This window comes from Oncorhynchus keta, chromosome 28, assembly GCF_023373465.1.
Source record: "Oncorhynchus keta strain PuntledgeMale-10-30-2019 chromosome 28, Oket_V2, whole genome shotgun sequence".
Classification (NCBI taxonomy): domain Eukaryota; kingdom Metazoa; phylum Chordata; class Actinopteri; order Salmoniformes; family Salmonidae; genus Oncorhynchus; species Oncorhynchus keta.
In genome coordinates, this window is record NC_068448.1 from 43499961 (window position 1) to 43523344 (window position 23384).

The window sequence follows — 23384 nt, forward strand, 5'->3', positions numbered from 1 at the left end:
CTGTTCCCCTCTTACAGAACCAACACCCTGTTCCCCTCTTACAGAACCAACACCCTGTTCCCCTCTTACAGAACCAACACCCTGTTCCCCTCTTACAGAACCAACACCCTGTTCCCCTCTTACTGAACCAACACCCTGTTCCCCTCTTACTGAACCAACACCCTGTTCCCCTCTTACAGAACCACCACAAGCAGGACATTACCACGTCCACATGTCTTCTGTCACTACATAGACTGACACATGAATTAGGTTTGATGTTAGCATATGTTACAGGCAATAATGTATGGGTTCTTACATCTCCTTTCTTAGATCCACTGAAGAATGTGTAAGTCGCTCTGGATAAGAGCGTCTGCTAAATGACTTAAATTTAAATGTAAATGTGTGTAGACTGTTGAAGGAAAACACTAAATACAATTTAATCAATTTTAGAATAAGGATGTAATTAACCCTCTTACTGAACCAACACCCTGTTACAAGCCCTTTTATTGACTTACATGAACCAACACCCTGTTAGCCCCTCTTACTGAACCAACACCCTGTTCAGATGTTCTGAAAGAGCCCTCTGGACCCGCTATTTCTGAAACTATCTGCCGCCATTGTCGCAACCCCTATTACCAGCCTACTGAACCAGCTGCCGCAGTCACCCTGGACCCAAACTGCTATAGACCTATATCCATCCTTGCCTATCCAAGTCAACAAACAGGTCACTGACCATCTCGAATCCCACCGTACCTTCTCCGCTGTGCAACGAGCCGGTCACGACTGTTCCCCTCGGGTGCACCTCAGCCACACTCAAGGTACTAAATGATATCATAACCGCCATCGATAAAAGACAGTACTGTGCAGCCGTCTTCATCGACCTCGCCAAGGCTTTCGACTCTGAACCAGACCACAAGCAGGACATTACCACGTCCACATGTCTTCTGTCACTACATAGACTGACACATGAATTAGGTTTGATGTTAGCATATGTTACAGGCAACCTCCAAATGTATGGGTTCTTAAACGCGAGTAAAACCAAATGCATGCTTTTCAACCGATCGCTGCCTGCACCCGCATGCCCGACTAGCATCACCACCCTGGATGGTTCCAACCTTGAATATGTGGACATCTATAAGTACCTAGGTGTCTGGCTAGACTGCAAACTCTCCTTCCAGACTCACATCAAACATCTCCAATCTGAAACAATGTGTAAGCTCGCTACCCTAGGATAAGAGCGTCTGTCATCTAAATGACTTAAATGTATCAATGCCATGTTTTGTCACTAAAGACTGTTGAAGGAAAACACTAAATACAATTTAATCAATTTTATGGAATAAGGTGTAATGTAACAAAATCCAGTCAAGGGATCTGAATACTTTCCCTAATGCACTGACAGTCAGATGTTACTATGGAATACTGAAGCATAATTACAAGCATTTCATGGGCTTTTATTGACAATTACATGAAGTTGATGCAAAGAGTCAATATTTTTTTTGACTTGCTAATTGTTTACTCCATGTGTAACTCTGTGTTGTCTGTTCCAGCTTTATCTTGGCCAGGTGTTCAAATGAGAACTTGTTCCCTTCTGGTTAAATAAAGGTTTTCAATCTGCCCTGGCATGCTGTTAATTAACTTCCGGGCCACATCCTGACTGTTGGCAGAACCATTCTTGCATAATCAATGTCAGAATTTGTGCGTTTTTGTTTGTTCACCTGCCTCTTCAGGATTGACCACACATTCTCAATGGAATTAAGGTCTGGGGAGTTTCCTGGCCATGGACCCAAAATATCAATATCATGTTCCCAGAGCCACTTTTGCCTTATTGCAAGGTGCTCCATCGTGCTGGAAAAGGCATTGTTCGTCCCCAAACTGTTCCTGTGTGGTTGGGAGAAGTTGCTCTCAGAGGATGTGTTGGTACCATTCTTTATTCATGGCTGTGTTCTTAGGCACAATTGTGAGTGAGCCCACTCCCTTGGCGGAGAAGCAACCCCACACATGAATGGTCTCAGGATGCTTTACTGTTGGCATGACACAGGACTGATGGTAGCGCTCACCTTGTCTTCTCCGGACAAGCTTTTTTCCAGATGCCCCAAACAATCGGAATGGGGATTCATCAGAGAAAATTATTTTACCCCAGTCCTCAGCAGTCCAATCCCTGTACCTATTGCAGAATATCATTCTGTCCCTGATGTTTTTCCTGGAGTGAAGTGGCTTCCTTGCTGCCCTTCTTGACACCAGGCCATCCACCAAAAGTCTTCGCCTCACTGTGCGTGCTGCCATTCCTGAGCAAGCTCTGTACTGGTGGTGCCCCGATCCCACAGCTGAATCAACTTGAGGAGACAGTCCTATGTTGCTGGACTTTCTTAGGCTCCCTGAAGCCTTCTTCACAACAATTGAACCGCTCTCCTTGAAGTTCCTGGTGATCCGATAAATGGTTGATTTAGGTGCAGTCTTACTGGCAGCAATATCCTTACCTGTGAAGCCCTTGCAGGTAACCATGGTTGACAGAGGAAGTACAATGATTCCAAGCACCACCCTCCTTTTGAAGCTTCCAGTCTGATTCGAACTCAATCAATATGACAGAGTGATCTCCAGCCTTGTCCTCGTCAACACTCACACCTGTGTTACTGAGAGAGTCACTGACATGGTGTCAGCTGGTCCTTGTGGCAGGGATTCAGTTCATTTGCATGGCAAAGAGGGACTTTGCAATTAATTGCAATTCATCTGATCACTCTTCATAAACTTCTGGAGTATATGCAAATTGCCATCATACAAACTGATGCAGCAGACTTTGTGAAAATTAATATGGATGTCATCCTCAACTTTTGGCCAAGACTGTACACTCCATTTAATACCACCCCAGCCTCTAACTCATAGACCAGGGATCATAAACTGTATTAAGCCACAGGACCTTATTTTTTTTTTATTATTATTATTTTTTTTTAAATCACCCAGTTGGGAGAACCCTGTCATAGACCATAGGTCGAATACACACTCTTCCCTATATAGTGCACTCTTTGTCAAAAGTAGTGACATATAAATAAACGTAAGCATAGCACTAAGTATTAAAGCAGACCCAAGTGGGCTTTTCGCCAGAGAGAGGCCCATGGCTATGTTCCACTTAGTCAAAAGCCCACTGAGGGATCGAACTGTTTTATGCATAACATTACTTAATTATCCAAGTGCTTTGTTGCAGATGCCTCAGTTGTTGTTTTTTAAACATCTTTAAACCGAGGACCTGGTTTGAATAAATTGTTTGTATTTCCTGGATTTTTTACTTATAAAATTTTTTTTTTTGGTTAGATCCCTTCTTTGACATCTTGCGGTTCGAGAAACTATCTCTGCAAAGATTGGGTCAGCATCCAAAATGTTGTTTACAGCATGTTGGCCATTCAGGGCTGGGAAATGAGCTAGAATGCTGAATGAGAGTTTGCAGATGTATCTGGCGAGATAAGACATTAAAGTGCTTGCAAAGCCCATTCATTCCCAGCCCCAGAGGACCTGCTGGGATCAGAGAGGAGCCACTCTTATTAAACCTTCTGCAGCCTTCTAATGCATCACGCAATAAGACTGGACCAGGCCACAGTAAATACCATGATTACATATACCCATTCTGCTCAATGACAGAACATCACCTTTTTTCTTTTGCTCAGGTTATGTTGTACTTAGTACAACTGGAGATTTGTGAAGTTTGTGGCCAGCTAGCCTTAAGTCACTTGTAAGTACAAGTGACTGTTTGTGCCCATCTGTATTTTGACATTCAGGTGACAGGATTAAACTATGCCATGCTATACTGTTTAACAATGAGGATGACGCGTAACCTTATTTCCTATTTACTTATTGCACCTCCTGGCCTGAAGTACAATTACGTAACAATTGAATAATGGACTGTACATTTGTCCGTCAGTCATTCAGAGACTCTTAAATGGTCTTGGGAAGATGCAACTGTGGATGTCTGTTCTTTACAAGAGCTGATTATAGAAGCTGCATATGGTCAGCACAAATACTTAGACAACAGAGAGCTGACAAGGCAGACTGTTTAGGAAACATTAAGAAGAGCATGAGCCACTCTCCCCGCCTGTCTCCTCTCCCGGCTGACTCTGAAACCAACTGCTCCCTCATCTTCCCTTATTTCCAAGAACTGAGTGCGTGTGGTATGAATGTGTGTGTGTGTGTGTGTGTGGTAGGGTAAAACTGGATAGCAGGCTGTAGTGAGATTTAACCAGCTTTAAAGGCTCTTCATGGTCAATCCGTTATCTACAGTGGCCATACAGCATTTACTGTGATACGGCCTATGCAGAAGTCAGGGCATTCATACTTCTTACGCTTTGTGTAGCAGAGCAGAGCTGTTGCGAAGGAAGTTGTCAAGGAAATTAGTGTACAGGACCTCACCCCCCCACCATCAACCAATCATGTCAAATCGAAGTTATACAGAGCCCTCCGCATTGTTATAAAATTTGGGAGGCACGCGGTGATGCGGTACGGAGCTCGATTTGGCCTCTGCATGTCTCTGGAGGCTCTGCAATTGCGTCACATCCTCCATACGAATCCTCTGACCACATTTGGGAGCAAGCATAAATTGGCTTTTTACTCAACCTAATCCAGCTCTACTCCAGCTGGAACCAGCTTGGGAATTCAAGCCTATATTAGGCGGTGAAATCAAATCAACCCCTACCTAATCACCCTAACCTGGGGTTTAGGATATATAGTATCTCAAATACATGTGCAGTGGCCCTCTCCCCCTCTCTCAGAACCTGACATGCAGCGCTTCCCAGGGGCTCGCCTCACTGTGCAGAACCATCCAGGGAGACGTGTGTTTACTTGGCAACACAAGGCCTATTGTCAGGTGTCCCTATGACTCTCCCCACTGGTCTGTGATTTGAAAAGGAGATGTGGGGGAAAGAGAGAGCTAATCATTGCGCAGAACCCAAGAAAAGTGGCAGTTTAACAAGTGACGTCTCATCCAGCAGCTGAAAGACTGTTCTTTTTTCTGCCCACGGTATAAATAGACCCGAGGGGATAAAAATAACACCAAGACTAAAATAAAATCATTAAGGCTGTTTGAGACAAAATAGTAGGCTAGAAATAGGCGAACTTTCAAGTTCTACGTCCTTGAGAATAGCGAAACTCAAGATAAGAGAGGTTTCTGTTTGACATTCAAGACTATGCTGCCTCAATGACACGAAAGGCTGATGATTATCTAGTGTCTGATGATATGACGGAAGGCCTATCCTTTCCACACTGCTTTAACAGCATGCAGTAACATATTCAATAGGCATTATACAAATAAGGACAAAGAGCAGCACGTGAGAAGACCTGAATTACAGAATATGGTCCCAAACATTCCCAAACCAGAAACCGTGGATTGATGGCAGCATTCTTGCTTCAAGAGGGCCACCATTGTTCCTGTTCCCAAGAAAGCTAAAGGTAACTGAGCTAAACGACAGCCTCCCCGTAGCACTCAATTCCGTCATCATGAAGTGCTTTGAGAGACTAGTCAAGGACCATATCACCTCCACCCTACCTGACACCCTAGACCCACGCCAATTTGCTTACCGCCCCAATAGGTCCACAGACGACGCAATCGCAACCACACTGCCCTAACCCATCTGGACAAGAGGAATATCTATGTGAGAATGCTGTTCATCGACTACAGCTCAGCATTTAACACCATAGTACCCTCCAAACTCGTCATCAAGCTAACCTCACACTCAACGTCAACAACACAAAACAAAGGGAGATGATCGTGGACTTCAGGAAACAGCAGAGGGAGCAGCCCCCTATCCACATCAACGGGACAGTAGTGGAGAGGGTAGTAAGTTTTAAGTTCCTCGGCGTACACGTCAGACAAACTGAATTGGTCCACTCACACAGACAGCGTTGTGAAGAAGGCTCTTCAACGTCAGGAGGATGAAGAAATTTGGATTGTCACCAAAAGCACTCACAAACTTCTACAGATGCACAACAGAGAGCATCCTGTCAGGCTGTATCACCGCCTGGTATGGCAACTGTTCCGCCCACAACCGTAAGGCTCTCCAGAGGGTAGGTCTGCAGGTCTGCACAACACCGGGGGCAAACTACCTGCCCTCCAGGATACCTACACCACCCAATGTCACAGGAAGGCCATAAAGATCATCAAGGACAACAACCACCCGAGCCACTGCCTGTTCACCCCGCTATCATCCAGAAGGCGAGGTCAGTACAGGTGCATCAAAGCAAGGACCGAGAGACTGAAAAACAGCTTCTATCTCAATGCCATCCGACTGTTAAACAGCCACAACTAACATTGAGTAGCTGCTGCCAACACACTGACTCAACTCCAGCTCACTTTAATAATGGAAATTGATGTAATACATGTATCACTAGCCACTTTAAACAATGCCACTTAATATGTTTACATACCCTACATTACTCATCTCATATGTATATACTGTACTCGATACTTTCTACTGCATCTTGCCTATGCCGTTCTGTACCATCACTCATTCATATATCTTTATGTACATATTCTTTATCCCTTTAAACTTGTGTGTACAAGGTAGTAGTTGTGGAATTGTTAGGTTAGATTACTCGTTGGTTATTACTGCATTGTCGGAACTAGAAGCACAAGCATTTTGCTACACTCGCATTAACACCTGCTAACCATGTGCATGTGACAAATAACATTTGATTAGATTTTTCTGCCAATCTCTAGATAATGATTTAGATAATGATCAGTTTAAGTGTCATGTACACACACCATTTTAATTACATTTTCTTCAGCTGAAATGACCTTTACAGATCTCAGGCAGTCCTGCTATTTATAAGGATACATCACAATTTAAAATTGCCCTCCACATGTATATGCCATTTAGGATTCAGTAACCAGCAAGACAACCAGGGCCGGCGGAAAACGTGTGACAAGGCGGCATTTGCCACAGAACTTTTCAATCAGGTGTGGCAGCACTACACCACTTTTGATTTAGTTTAATAAAATATATCGACACACGACTATTCAGGGTAAACAAAGTGGTAATGCTGTGCATTTATAGCCCAAAATGTAAATGGGATAACATTTGTTTTATATTCAAACCTGGGCTGACTAAGCAACCTAAACTTTTTCAATACAAAATGATTAACTTGAATTATTCATTAAACACAATAGCTGACAGACTGAGTACATTATTTGTTTGGCCTACAGTGGCAGGACTAAACGATGGAAACCTGCATAAAGCAAGCTCAGCCATGTGAGTTTTATTGTCCAGTCATGTTGCTTTCTCTGGGTCTGTGTATAAGAAACCCGCAGAGTCTTTTAAAATATAATTAATATTAACAGGTACAAGGTTGCTGCATTTTGACAGGATTTTCATCTTCCCCAAGGGGGAGTTTTTTAAAGCCATGTGACCTGACTAGAACTCTGGTCTCATCCTAGCCCATATTAAACCACTTTACAACAGATAAATCAAGTCATACGGTATAAAACCCAGAGTTTTACCTGTTTAGGTTACCAGGTCAGGAAAAACTACGTGCCCAGATAAAAAATAATTCACCACACCACTCTGGAAACTGTATAAAACACACTTTACATTCATAATCTATGTCATATTTCATCAGGATCAAAGAGGAAGAGCACAGACTGCTTAGTAACCAGCATCACATAGCCTAGGCCTCCAGTACTATCTCTCAGTGCTATCACCAATAATGTAAACCCTGGAAGGCTGATGCTACGTATTGTCCAATTGGAGGCTTTAAAAGCTAATGGACGCCATATTGGTATTCCCCAGAAGCAGCAGTCCTCCACAGGAATTCATGGAATTCTACAGGACAAAATTATGTACATTTCTTTGTTGAAGTGGGGACAGTATCACTAATACTTTCTAAAAAAAATACTTTAAGGAAAAGGTTTTATTTTCATATTAAATTATGTTCAGTTCATGTAATATAATTTACAAGTATTATTAAGTTTTCTGTAATAGCATTTACATGTCAAAAACAAATATAGAAGTTCTCCCGAGTGGCACAGTGGTCTAAGGCACAGTCTAAGGCACATTGCAGTGCTTGAGGCATCACTACAGCCACGGGTTTGATCCCAGGCTGTGTCACAGCTGGCCGTGACACCCATGAGCACAATTGGCCCAGCGTCGTCCAGGTTAGGGGAGGGTTTGACCAGCTGGGATGTCCTTGTCCCATCACGCGCTAGCTACTCCTTGTGGCTTGCCAGGCTCCTGCAAACTGACTTTGCTCGCCCGCTGTACAGTGTTTCCTCCGACACATTGGTGCAGCTGGCTTCCAGGTTAAGTGAGCAGTGTGTCAAGAAGCAGTGTGGCTTGGCAGGGTCGTGTTTTGAAGGACGCATGGCTCTCGACTTTTGCCTCTCCCGAGTCCATATGGGAGTTGCAGCAATCGACTGTAAATACCAATTGGATATCACAAAATTGGGAAGGAAAAGAGGTAAATGTAAAAAATAATAATAATAAATTATAGACATTAATAAATAATGAATACATATTTTATTCAACGGAGGAGGAGTAGCAAAATGGCTGTGCGATGATTCAATACGTCAGTCATCCAGGGTTTATATACATCATTGGCTATCACCTAACCAATGATGTACACAGCGTACAAAATATTATGAACACCTGTTCTTTCCATGACATGGACTGACAAGGTAAAAGCTATGTTCCCTTATTGATGTAATTTATTAAATCCACTTCAAATCAGTGTAGCTGAAGGGGAGGAGACAAGTTAAAGGAGTTGTAAGCCTTGAGACATGGACAAAACTCAATATTAGGAAGGTGTTCTTAATGTTTTGTACACTCAGTTTATATAAACTAGAGCCGGGACGATAAACCAAACCTTGTTGACACCGACCACTTATTGTGGACATTTTGCAAATGTCGTTCATGATGATAAATAACCTATAGGGCCCAACTATAGAAATGTGAAGTTTGAAATGAAATAAATTTGCTAATATGGGTGATTGTTGATAGGTCAATTGATAGCTGTGTCCCATGTTATTTCAGAAAGCCATGACACCCACCAACTCAGATTGTTCTGAAATCGTTTTGGTAGTTAGAAACAGATAAGCATTCCTGCAACATTATTTTTTATAATTTAATCTCAGAGAAATTAAGTTAATTGATTGGACCAGAATAGGACATTTTAATTAATAGGAGTCATACAATATTCAATAAAAATAGTACCCAACATCCAATTTGGACGAAACATTTTTCTAACAATGAGTCAGACATGAAGCATCCAACGAAATGGTAAAAGGCACCCACAGAGCCCCAACATCCCACACCAATCCCAACCCAACAAGTACACAGTATCAGATCTCTATGTCTGACAAGTAGTATGGAACTGCAACTCAGAGTATTATTTCTTCATCCTATATAATGTGTTCTCAGTGAATTTGGTGATGGTTACTACATGATTCCACATGTGTAATTTCATAGTTTTGATGTCTTCGCTATTATTCTACAATGTAGAAAAATGTTTAAAAATAAAGAAAACCCTTGAATGAGTAGGTGTGTCCAAACTTTTGACCGGTAGTGTACATATTACCTCAATTACATTGACTAACCTATACTCACACACTGACTCGGTACCCCCTGTATATAGCCTCACTGTTGTTACTCTTATTTTTCTACTTTAGTTAATTTAGTAAATATTTTCTTAACTGCATTGTTGGTTAAGGGCTTTTAAGTAAGCATTTCACTGTAAGTTCTACACCTGTTACATTCAGCGCATGTGACAATAAAATGTTTAATGGAATTTTAAATTGAAGAGGGTAATCCTGACAGCGTGTGTATCACTCGGTCTGTGATATATGCTCCATTACCCTAACCTGTCCCACCCTCGGTGGCTAAACCTCCGATCACTCCCAGACAAGAGCCACCCAGACTGCCCTCCTACATAAAAATGAAACGTATGGAAGTAATTGCATAATTGATCTATCCCAGAGCTTGTACCGCATCCCATAAATATCCTGGATTTATGTCCCTGCCCAACACACGAAATCCACTTAAAAGACTAGCACACCGAGGCTAAGCTAGCCTGGCATGGGAGAGTCCTCAGCCAACTGAGGTTACCAAACAGGGAGCAAACAGACTCCATGACACTAGTGAACCTGACAGCCTGGAGTCTCAGTCTGGTCTCTGGGATGAGTGACCAGGACAGAGAGAGGCTGAGATGATGATGAAACCATGGGAAAGCCATGGCAGTTTTTTGTATTGACGACAAAACAAATAATATGACCCTCAGACAGTCACACTGCAAATCTATTTTTGAGTCTAATGCCAGCCAACCGGATGCAAGATAAAATTTGATTTATACAATTAGATTACATAATAGCCCACTACTTTGTAAACATGGTTACCACAAACAGATGTCATGAAAACAAAGCCCATCAAGTCAGGAACAAAGGAATAAATAAAACATTTGCCAAAAATGATTTCAAGGACATTTCATTCATATGAAATGTTTGAAACCCCATTAAAAACGGATTGCTCCACACAATAACTTCCAGGTGCTTGAATGAAATGCAGTGCCTCAAACGTTTCTAAATAAGGTCAAATTCCAAGCTCTGTATGGCAACACTTCTATGAGATCAAACTGTGCATAAAGCTTTCATTTAATGTGCCCAACAGCTCAGGCCCACAGGGAGAACGCGGTAGGTAGCCTATTGATGGACAGTTCTATTATGGACAGTTTCACATGACCATCCCCTTGTACTGTAAAAAATAAAGTGCACACCCTCCCCTCTCATAAAATGAACTAAAAAAAATAACAATTACCACCACATATAAGAATAACTGTAGTAATCCTGTGTTTATAAACATGGATATCAACTTGACCACTTCAGCATGGTTTTGTGGCACAGTCTGTATGTGTATGTGACCAATTTTTATTTTTTTTGACCAGAGCCGGCTGCAGACAATGAACAGCTAGGGGGAAATCAGATTTTAAACCTTTTGACGGTATATTTATAATTATATAAACAGGTTTCTGTGCCAAAGCACCATGCAACCAAAAAGCAACGCATAACTGCATACCAATTACTGACATCGAGCACTTTTCATCATAGTTTGCGTTTTCAACACCACAATACAATTGACATACTCCATCTCGACAAACAGAAAACACATCCCTCCCTACTCAGTATCAAATGCCTGGCTTGACAATCTACGAATGTCATTAAACTTTTTGGTGGTTTGTAACGGATGTCTCTTTCCATTCATCAAATGGCCGGGGCACAGTTTGGATGCTGGAATTATATTAGAGTGGAATGGTTGAATGTGCCCAGGTAGCCTACAAGAGACTTTTGAGGTAGCCTAATCGGATTATTTGTGACTGGTTATGTTCATGCCACACATAAAAAGGTAATACATATTAAAAGTTAATTGACAAATATTTAGGCTATATTGAAGCATTGGGTTCTAGGTCATAAATAGTGACTCGGACCAGAAAAGGAGGCAAAACTCGTGTTAAGCTTTCCTAAATAACTGGGCCTGCCGGGAGCATAAGCCTATGTGGCTATACTATATAGGATGACTTGGGAAAATGATGATTGGCAACAAACAGAGCATCAGTAGTAAAAATACAGCCAAACTGTCCTGTGCCTTTCAAGACCTTATAAATCGGTCAAGAGTAGACCTACAACTGATCCAAATGGAATGAAACATTCAAATAACAGGGTTTTTACACCATTATTCAAATGACATTGTCACTGCTTCAAAATACAAGTTGCACTGCTTGTAATAATACTAAACAACCTTTTTACAACACGTAGCAACCTCACCAAGATATTTTATCCTTTTGGTATTGTAGCAAACGGTGGGTCAGGGAATACAACTCGGGTCGCTGGTGTGAAAGAAACAAATCTACACATAGTGGCTATAGGGTTAATCCGCTTGCTGGGAATTGTAATGTGGCTCATATAGTGAGGTTTGCTTCACTGCCCCCATACTTGTTAGGCATGTCCATGTGCTTCAACTACTCAGCCCACCTAGTACGTCCGAGCCGTGAGTGCCTTTGAACGGGGTATGGTAATAGGTGCCAGGCTCACCGGTTTGTGTCAAGAACTGCAACGATGCTGGGTTGTTCACTCTAGAGTTTCCCGTGTTTATCAAGAATGGTCCACCACCTAAAGGACAACCAGCCAACTTACACAACTGTGGGAAGCATTGGAGTCAATAGAATATGAGGATAACTACAAATACCTAGGTGTCTGGTTATACTGTAACTCTCCTTCCAGACTCACATTAAGCATCTCCAATCCTAAATTAAATCTACAATCGGCTTCCTATTTCGCAACAAAGCATCCTTCACTCATGCTGCCAAACATACCCTCGTAAAACTGACCATCCTACCGATCCTCGACCGATCCTCGAATGTAATTTATAAAATAGCCTCCAACATAATACTCAACAAATTGTATGCAGTCTATCACAGTGTCATCCGTTTTGTCACCAAAGCCCCATATACTACCCACCACTGCGACATCTCGTTGGCTGGCCCTCGCTTCATACCCGTCACCAAACACACTGGCTCCAGGTCATCTACAAGTATCTGCTAGGTAAAGCCCCACCTTATCTCAGCTCACTGGTCACCATAGCAGCACCCACCCATAGCACGCGCTCCAGCAGGTATATCTCACTGGTCACCCCCAAAGCCAATTCCTCCTTTGGCCGCCTTTCCTTCCAGTTCTCTGCTGCCAGTGACTGGAACGAACTGCAAAAGAAATCACTGAAGCTGGAGACTCACATCTCCCTCACTAGCTTTAAGCACCAGCTGTCAGAGCAGCTAACAGATCACTGCAACTGTACATAGCCCATCTGTAAACAGCCCATCCAACTACTTCATCCCCATACTGTATTTATTTATCTTGCTACTTTGCACCCCAGTATCTCTACTTCCAGTCATTTTCTGCACATCTACAATTCCAGTGTTTAATTGCTATATTGTAATTACTTTGCCACCATGGCCTATTTACTGCTTACCTCCCTTTCTTACCTCATTTGCATAAATACTTTTTTCTACTGTATGTTTGTTTATTCCATGTGTAACTGTTGTTGTACGCGTCAATCTGCTGTGCTTAATCTTGGCCAGGTCACAGTTGTAAATGAGAACTTGTTCTCAACTAGCCTACCTGGTTAAATAAAGGTGAAATAAAAACATTCTTTTAAAATGGGTTTCATGAGGTTGTTGCCCCCTCCCCTCCAGCCAGGTATTACTCTGCACTGTTTCAGTTAAGTGGGTGTCTGAATAGCTAGCAATTTAACAACTTTTGCAGTAAAATATTTTTACACAACCATCCATTTCACATATGGGAGAACTTAGAGATATGGAGACACATGGTTGTATTTTGTTATACCTTGGGTAGAGGTATCAACATGTTGGGGGCATTGCCACTTACCTATGTAGGGCCTATTATCGTTCCGTTATATTCTGGCGTTTCAAGCCTATTGGCTTGGCTAAAATAGAATGCGTGTCCAATTTGATCTCTTAGAAAATAACTTTCGATGCAATCTTTTACTTTAGTCTATGTTATTAGTTATAAGTCTATAGAGACTTGTTTAATCTATAACATTATACAAAAGTGTACGTTAGTTGGTGTGCGTTTATCTGGGGTTTAAAGTGCAGATTCCTGCCAAGGATTTAGTAAAATATGGGACATTAATTGCGACATCAAATGCTTTTCAATAGTGCAGTGAGTGCAATAATAGTGCAGTGAGTGCAATAAATTCTTACTTTTCTTGGGTGATGTTTTCCTTTATAGCACCTAACGTTGCGTGGCTGTTGCCCTGTTGCAGCAGCCTACATGTAGCCAGGTGCCGCTGGTACTGGTCTTTCAAGCAGGCGTTTTCCGAACACAATTCGGACACTTGCAGCTCCAGCTCCTCTATCCTAGTCTTGTGCATCTCCAGTAACTCCTGTTGGGTCTCGATAATGTTATTAAGCTCCTTCAGATACTCCGCAGCCCTGGTTGGGTTCTCGGTCGGGCTTTCCATCTCGCTCCGACTCTGGTTGCCCCCCCCCCGAACTCTGTTTTATCGAAGCCCGTTTTCACCCTGCGTTATGGCTACGCGCAGTTAAATTCCAACCCGATGTGCCTTTTTGCGCCTCGCCATTGTTTCCATGTACTGTTTGAAAGAGCGAGAATGAAATGTGCCCAGTGCAAAGCGCGTTCCAACGGCAACAACTAATATCCGAAAACCACTTCAGTTAGGGAAGAAAACACATTTAACCCTTAAAAGGACGTCGAACCAATTGTCTCATATCATTCATATCCCTTTAGTTTGCCAATTTATCCGAAACATATACGATACTATTTGAAATTAATCCCTTGTAGGCTACCATTCCAAACCCCCGTAAAATGTCTCCTTATCATCCTCCAGTCCACGTTGTACCCGTGACTTTTCGTAAACAGATGGTGGTTGTCAAGTAGGCGGGGTTTTCAAGTTTTAAGAATCTGTTTGGTGCAAAATTGCAGTTCAATAAAGCCCTATTCGCACGGTACTAATATTACTAGAGAACGTTGGTTATGTAGGTATGACCCCAAAATGTCCGTTATCCCAGAGGACGATTCCGACGGGATTCGGTTTTTCCAAACTGCCCCCTGTATTTCTTGCGTAAAAAAAAAAAAATGTGTTTTATAAATTGACAGTTATAACGGAAGCCTGGATTTTTTTTTTCTTAGCGTGAAAATATTTCAACAAGTCCGGGCAATAGCAGGGTACACTGATATCTCGAGCGTGCTTCCCAAATTTCTAAACCATAACAAACTATCTTTGGTATAGTGTCGCCATAATATTTGAATTGAGGAAGTGTGATCATAATCATTAGGGTATTTGAGCGATCCGCAGTAGAAGACGTCCTAAATGACCCCCCCCCCGAAATGTATTTTTTACGATGCATTTGGGGATCTTCAATTCATTCGCACAAAACGTAAACAAAAGCATTCACTGTGAAAGTTGATACATGTAGGCCCTTCATTTAAAAGGCTACGAGCAGCACTTTGTTTAATTTATCGAATCAGTTATTGTTTCTTGCTCAAACCGCGAATAACACCTGTCAAACTCGCACGAGACGAGTATTATCAGAGGATTGTGGAGTTTGTAAAGAGTAGGTTATTATGTCTGATATTGTAACTCTCCTGCCATGTCAAAATAATGGCAGATTCGTAGGGGACTAAATTTACAGATCTTGTGTTTTATTCCCGCGCACATAATAACATTACCCGACCTCCCCCAGCAAAACTAATCCCGGATTAATCTGGGACGGGATTAGTTTTACTGGGGGAGGATCTGTCATTTTAGTCCCGTCTGAATCTGCCATGTCAGTAATATTGACATGGCAGGAGAGTAACAATTCCAGACAGAAAAGCCTACTGTTTTTTGGCAAACTCCAAAGTCCTCTAATACTGGTTCGAATCGACATCCCTGTGTTTTGAGATAAATGTCTGCGTTTGACAGGTGTTGCTTCCGGTTTGCGTATGAAACAATAACTGATTCAATCAATTGAACGAGGTTTATGTAGTCTATTAACTTTCACAGTGAATGCTTATGTTTATACCTACGTTTGGTGCAAATGAATTGAACTTCATAGCAGGCTAGTGATAGCTTTGCAATGGTTGCAGTTAGCCACTGATTCCTTCCAAACCACTCATTGTTGAATTTGCGATTTCAAACTTCTTGTGTAATGTTTATGTCCAATGGCCGATGAGCACCGATACGTTTTATCTATAATTTCTCTTAATTATTTCTCTTCATATGAATGTAAATGTAAATGTAAAATTAAAAGGGATTTTCCAGCAGGATGAAAACCAGCCCCATCGCGGACCATGATGTCCTGCTCCCAGACAAACTAAACAACTTCTTTGCTCGCTTTGAAGACAATACAGTTGCAACGACACGGCCCGCTACCAAAACCTGCGGGCTCTCCTTCACTGCAGCAGACGTGAGTAAAACATTTAAATGTGTTAACCCTCGCAAGGCTGCAGGCCCAGACGGCATCCCTAGCTGCGTCCTCAGAGCATGCGCAGACCAGCTGGCTGGTGTGTTTACGGACATGTTCAATCAATCCTTATCCCAGTCTGCTGTTCCCACATGCTTCAAGAGGGCCACCATTGTTCCAGTTCCCAAGAAAGCTAAGGCAACTGAGCTAAATGACTACCGCCCCGTAGCACTCACTTCCGTCATCATGAAGTGCTTTGAGAGACTAGTCAAGGACCATATCACCTCCACCTTACCTGACACCCTAGACCCACTCCAATTTGCTTACCGCCCCAATAGGTCCACAGACGACGCAATCGCAACCACACTGCCCGAACCCATCTGGACAAGAGGAATACCTATGTGAGAATGCTGTTCATTGACTACAGCCCAGCATTTAACACCATAGTACCCTCCAAACTCGTCATCAAGCTCGAGACCCTGGGTCTCTACCCCGCCCTGTGCAACTGGGTACTGGACTTCCTGACGGGCCGCCCCCAGGTGGTGAGGGTAGGCAACATCATCTCCACCCCGCTGATCCTCAACACTGGGGCCCCACAAGGGTGCGTTCTGAGTCCTCTCCTGTACTCCCTGTTCACCCACGACTGCGTGGCCACGCACGCCTCCAACTCAATCATCAAGTTTGCGGACAACACAACAGTGGTAGGCTTGATTACCAACAACGACGAGACAACGTACAGGGAGGAGGTGAGGGCCGTCGGAGTGTGGTGTCAGGAAAATAACCTCACACTCAACGTCAACAAAACTAAGGAGATGATTGTGGACTTCAGGAAACAGCAGAGGGAACACCCCCCTATCCACATCCAGCCACTTTAACTATGCCACTTTGTTTACATACTCATCTCATATGTATATACTGTACTCAATACCATCTACTGTATCTTGCCGATGCCGCTCTGTAGCATCACTCATTCATATATCTTTATGTACATATTCTTTATCCCCTTACACTAGTGTCTATAAGATAGTAGTTTTGGAATTGTTAGCTAGATTACTTGTTGGTTATTACTGCATTGTCGGAACTAGAAGCACAAGCATTTCGCTACACTCGCACTAACATCTGCTAACCATGTGTATGTGACAAATCAAATTTGATGTGATTTGATTTGATTTGATTGGTTAGGGGTGTTTCTGTAGTACAGACACCTAGTAAATGAGAACTTGTTCTCAACTTGCCTACCTGGTTAAATAAAGGTGAAATAAATAAATAAAAAGAACAACAACCACCGGAGCCACTGCCTGTTCACCCCGCTATCATCCAGAAGGCGAGGTCAGTAAAGGTGCATCAAAGCAGGGACCGAGACACTGAAAAACAGCTTCCATAAAGGCCATCAGACTGTTAAACAGCCACCACTAACATTGAGTGGCTGCTGCCAACATACTGACTCATCTCCTTACACTTTAATAATGGAAATTGATGTAAAAAATGTATCACTAGCCACTTTAAACAATGTCACTTAATATAATGTTTACATACCCTACATTACTCATCTCATATGTATATGTATATACTGTACTCTATCATCTACTGCATCTTGCCATCTTTATGTAATACATGTATCACTAGCCACTTTAAACTATGCCACTTAATATGTTTACATACCCGACATTACTCATCTCATTTTTATATACTGTACTCGATACCATCTACTGCATCTTGCATATGCCGTACTGTACCATCACTCATTCAAATAGCTTTATGGACATATTCTTTATCCCTTTACACTTGTGTGTATAAGGTAGTAGTTGTGGAATTGTTGGGTGAGATTACTCGTTGGTTATTACTGCATTGTCGGAACTAGAAGCACAAGCATTTCGCTACACTCGCATTAACATCTGCTAACCATGTGTATGTGACAAATAACATTTGATTTTATTTGATTCCTGATTGGATATATTTTTATATTCATTATACAAAATTCGTCAACAACTTACATCAGACATGTCTAACAAAACACAGGTATAAACAAGAAAATATTAAATACATACAATATATATATATATATATATATACAGTGCCTTGCGAAAGTATTCGGGCTCCTTGAACTTTGCGACCTTTTGCCACATTTCAGGCTTCAAACATAAAGAAATAAAACTGTATTTTTTTGTGAAGAATCAACAACAAGTGGGACACTTTCAAACTTTTTTAACAAATCAAAAACTGAAAAATTGGGCGTGCAAAATTATTTGAGAGACTATTCAAGGATCATATTCACCTGCACCCTACCTGACACCCTAGACCCACTCCAATTTGTTTACCGCCCCAATAGGTCCACAGACAACGCAATCGCAACCACACTGCCCTAACCCACCTGGACAAGAGGAATACCTATGTAAGAATGCTCCCCATTGTGACTTCCAAAATTTCAAGTCACTGTCACGAATTCCGCCGAAGATGGTGCCTCTTCCAGTTTGGGCGGCGCTCGGCGGTCGTCGTCGCCGGCCTACTCGCTGCCATCGATTCCCTTTCCTTTTGTTTCTGTTAGTTGGGTCTAATTGGTTACACCTGTTTTGAGTTTAGTTTTGTTTGTAGGCTATTTAAGGGCACGAGGCCCGCTGGTTATTGTGCGGGCTTGTTCTCTGTTTTATGGTGTTGGTTGATTATTGTGATCTCTATTTTTCCGGACAGTTTTAGTCCTGTTTATTTGGACGGGTTGTTTCATGCGCCCTTATGTTTTGCATGTCCGTTTTCCCACTGTCATTGGAATAAAAGATCCACGTGCGGAACTACCTGCTCTCTGCGCTTGACTCCTCCACCCACCATTCATAGAAGGCATGACAGTCAATTTCACATGAATGAGTTTCCTGAAGAAGTACAAAATCTTTGTAACGGCTTTCTTCCGCCGAAGGAGAGTCGGACCAAAATGCAGCGTGGTAATTTCCATACATGTTTATTACGATGAAAATACGAACAATACAAAAAACAACAAACGGAATGTGAAAACCTATACAGCCTATTTTTTTTGTTTGTTTTTTTGGCTGTTAGTCATATTCTTTAATGAATGAAATGACGATACATGAAAATAACGTAATATACAAAATACAAAACAACAAACGGAAAGTGAAACCTATTACAGCCTATTTTTTTTTTTTTTTTATAAAAAATAATTTATTATCTTCAATACCATTCATTCTTTACAACTCATAATTTACATACATACTCAAATAATGGTATTTTAATTAAACTAATTAAACTAAACATAAACCCCAAACAAAACCTCAGGGGAGCATCTTCCCTCCCCGTCACCCTACAAAATACCTTTCCCTATCTCCCCGTCCCTAATCTATCCTCTGACAAATCTAAATGACACCCAGCCATAAACCCCCCTTCCACCTCTCCCGAGCAGCATGCTGCCCCCACTTCCTCTCCTCCCTCTTCATTCTCCCCCTCAAATCTCCTTCCACCCTCCTCACTATCCCTTCCACCCCCCAATCCCTCCCTTTCTTCACCATGTTCTGCCTGGCTTCGGCTTCCAACAGCCCCCGTTTAAAGAGACTCATGAGAAGCCAGAGCAGAAACCTGTCCCTATCCGTCCCTCTCGCTCTCCCTACACCCCTCTCTAACCTGGCCCACGTCAATACAAAATCCCCCTTTACCAAACCTAACAACACCCGTGCCCTAGCCCATACTACTCCGGCAAAGGCACAGTCCCAAAAGACATGGCGCACAGTCTCCTCCCTGCCACAAGAGGATCTTGGACAGGAGGGGGATTGCACCAAACTATACCGGTACAAGATGGAACGTACCGGCAAGCACTTATGAAGGCTCAACCAATTCAGGTCCTTGAGCCTGTTGTCCAGACCCCGCGCCTGCACTCCCTCCCAGACCACTTCCGAGATGCCCACTACAGGCGCCGGACTCCCTGCCTTTCTGACCTCCTCGTACAGGTGCCTGTGATCTAAACCTACTCGGGCAACTTCAACCTCAGGGTGCGCACGCAGCCACTTGGCCGTATGACCAAAGTGCCACCGCAGCTGTTCCGCCCGAGAACCCGTGTTAGACCACACCATTATGCTTCTCGCCTGATACGAGAAGAACGCCCGCAGGAGGTAACCGGACGGGTGTATCACTGGCTGAGCAAGCTCCGTTAACAAGAAAGAAACAAAAATTGTGTCCAGCTTGAGGGGGAAATGTGGTACCCCCCTACCTCTCTCCCCGATGGGACAGATCATGCGTGCCCTGGCGACCCACTCGCACCTGCCACTCCACATAAAATGAAACACAAGCCTCACTTAGAGGCCTCCTCAGACAAGCCTGCAATGGGTAGATGTATGCCAAATACAAAAGAGACGGCAACACATCCACCTTTAGGACTGGGACTTTGCCCATAAAAGACAAATACCTAGACTTCCACATTGCTAGCTTCCTCCGTATCACTGCGATACGCATGTTCCAGTTTAGCGTCGCTGAGCCGGAGGTCTCAAAATGGACCCAGAGAATCCTCAGGGCCCCCTCACAGAGAGATAACCCCCCAGGCACATCCGTTCTACCGCGCCATCTTCCGAAAAACTTGACGGAAGACTTTGCATGGTTCAGAACTGCTCCCGACGCTCGGGTGAAATCCCCAAAGATGGCAACGGACCTTGTCAGGCACGAGTCCTTGCACAACAGCAAGGAAGTGTCGTCGGCGTACTGCGTCATCTTAACACGCAGCCCACCACTTCCAGGGATCAGCAAGCCTTCCACCCCTGTGTCTGCCCTAATGGCAGCCCCCAGAGGCTCCATGTACAGAACGAAGAGGAGAGCCGAGAGTGGGCACCCCTGCCTGACCCCAGACGAGAGGTCAAAACGTCACCCAAGTGACTATTTACACTAACTCGGCACCCCGCTCCGACATATAATGTACGAATCCATCCTATAAACTTCTCCCCAAATCCTAATCGACCTAACACAATAAAAAGGATCTATTCACACGATCAAAGGCTTTCACCTGATCTAGCGCTGCTACCATTAAAGGCAGTCCTCTATCGTCAACCCAAGCGATGGAGTCGCTGATTAACTGTAGGTTCCATCTAATAGAGCGGCCCTCTACCCCGCACGTCTGATCCTCATGAACGACGTAGGGAAGGGCTGTGCGCAACCGGTCTGCTAAAACCTTTGCAAGTAGCTTGTAATCTACACACAGCATGGTCAAGTTGCCACGGTCTGTTACTTCCCCCTTCTTATATAAAAATGACAGCACACCAACAGCCATTGATCCCCCCGGGACCCCCGTCTCAAGGATGGCCTTCAAGACTTCGAGGACCACTGGTCCAAGTATACCCCAAAACTTGAGATAAAACTCAGCCGGCAGCCCATCCATCCCAGGCACCTTCCCTTTTCCCATCCTCCTAAGAGCGCTCTCAACCTCTTCTAGTGAGATCTGGGCCTCCATCACTTCTCTAATGTCCTCCGGCAACCGCCTGGACAAGTGTTCTAAAAACACATTTCCCTGCTCTACATCTATTTCACTTTCCTTAAATAAACCTTGGAAATGATCAGTTGTCACCCTGACCATATCCTCTGGTTCTCTAACTATACTACCATTTTCTTCCCTAACACCATGCATTACCTTCCTACTCTGTATGGCCCTAACCAACTTAAAGAACATAGCAGAACAAGTCTCATTATGTTCTAGAAAGCCACTATGCGCACGCTCCAGGAAAGCTCGAGCCTTCCGCTCCTCCAACTCCCTTTAGGGTTGCGGATCTCTCCCAGTCAAACGACCCGCCGAGGTTGCCTGCCTCATATTCGAGTTCAATTAACCTTTGGATACGATCCACCTCCCTCCTCTCCTCCCTTTTTTTCCTCTTGCAATACCCTATTTTAAAAGCCCTAATCCTCACCTTAACTAATTCCCACCAATCTAACACCCCCTCGCACATGGACCGGAGGCCTTCAAGCCTCCAAAAGAAACCATAAAACCCGTCAACAAAGGCCTGCTCCTCCAGCACATCCCGATCTAGCTTCCAGTACCCCCTACCAAAGAGGCAGACTGGCGACCCCACCTGCAGGAGCACCCCGTCGTGATCCGAAGAGAAAACAGGCAACAGCCGCCCAGACAACTTACCCAAAGACCTGGGTACAAAAATATAGTCAAGCCTCCGCTCAACCCCCCTGGAGTTGCGCCATGTAGGACTGTCCATTTTCGGAGTAGTGTGCAGACCACCATCTACCAGACCATGGCAAGCCATTAGCCCGGCAATTGCGCCTGCACTGCTATCCCCCCCTCTTCCTAAATCTGTATTAAAATCCCCCCTATCACTAATTTCCTATTTGTGACACACAGGGGCATCAGACAGTCCACCATCTCCCTCCTGTCTGACACCACCTGTGACCCATACACCACCACTAATCTAAATTTACAATCCCTTATCGTGACATCCACCCCTATAACCCTCCCCTGCATTACCACAAAAGAATCCTCCACTTTTACCTCCCTGTGCCCACACAAAATCCCTACCCCCGATGAGTGCACCCCCCCAATACCCCAAACCGACTCCCCCTTGTCCCACTCCCTCTTAAACCTACTAACATCCCCTCCATCCCTCAGGTGAACCTCCTGTAAAAAACAAAAATCAAACCCCACACCCTCCAAATAACTAAAAACCGCCCTCCTCTTAACAAAATCCCTTAAACCCCTTACATTTAAACTAACAAAAGTACAATTAGACCCCATGAAAAAATAAAAACATGTAATACACTCAAATTCTAAACCCAGACAGAAAGAAAACAAAAACAGGAGACTCACCCGATGCTCCCCTGCTCCATATCTACCGGTGAGAACACCATCCGTACTCCCAACATCCCCCCCTCTTCCTCCATCTTACCATCCCAGGATGCAGGAATAGTGTTTGGCTCTGGGGTGCCCTGCACCCGGGTCCTCCCCCTCCCCAGTGTTGCAGCTGGTTTGGAAAAAAATCGGGGAGGCTGAGTCCCCAAACAAAAAACTCCCCACCTCCTCCTGTACCCAGTCCTGAGTCTTGTTAGGTGTCTCCCCACCCAACAGAAGTTGAGGGCCTGGGGAAACCAGCAGCAACCCAGAGGTTTCTCCCACCCCCAACACTCTCTTGGCCATCCACTCCCTCTCACTGTCGGCCAATCGCACCCTCCTCTTCATTCTCTTCTTTGGTGATGGCGGCAGTGGAGAGATACCACCCTCCCCCCCACCAGCTCCTCCACCATACCCCTCATCTCTTCCACCAGGGCACTTTCCCCCCAGTCCAATTGCTCTTCCACCGTCTCCTTCTCCACCACTCCTCCCTCGCTTTATTCTCTCTCATGCTCCTCCACTCAGTTGCCTTCTTCCGCCGCTTTTCCTGGTTCTCCTACTCCCGTGCCTTCCGTTTCCTTCTCTCTTCCCTCCGCCGCTTCTTGCTTCTCCTCCTTCCTTGTGGCCTTCCCCTCTGGACCTGTACTCTGGT

General features: G+C 43.8%; 1 protein-coding gene across 3 annotated transcripts in view; it reads right to left on the reverse strand.

Annotated features, from left to right (window-relative positions):
- LOC118361403 (IQ motif and SEC7 domain-containing protein 1-like) overlaps positions 1 to 14570 on the reverse strand; it is a 182404-nt gene extending 167834 nt beyond the window's left edge. Inside the window, exon 1 of one of the 3 annotated variants that reach the window (XM_035741295.2) lies at positions 13717 to 14568. In XM_035741295.2, coding sequence (XP_035597188.2) covers positions 13717 to 13976 — 260 coding nt within the window. In that variant the 5' untranslated portion in view covers positions 13977 to 14568. Of the gene's footprint in view, positions 1 to 13716 lie in introns of all 3 variants that reach the window. The other 2 variants (XM_052483121.1, XM_035741302.2) reach the window with 2 other exon arrangements.
- Between the last annotated feature and the right edge of the window lie 8814 nt (positions 14571 to 23384).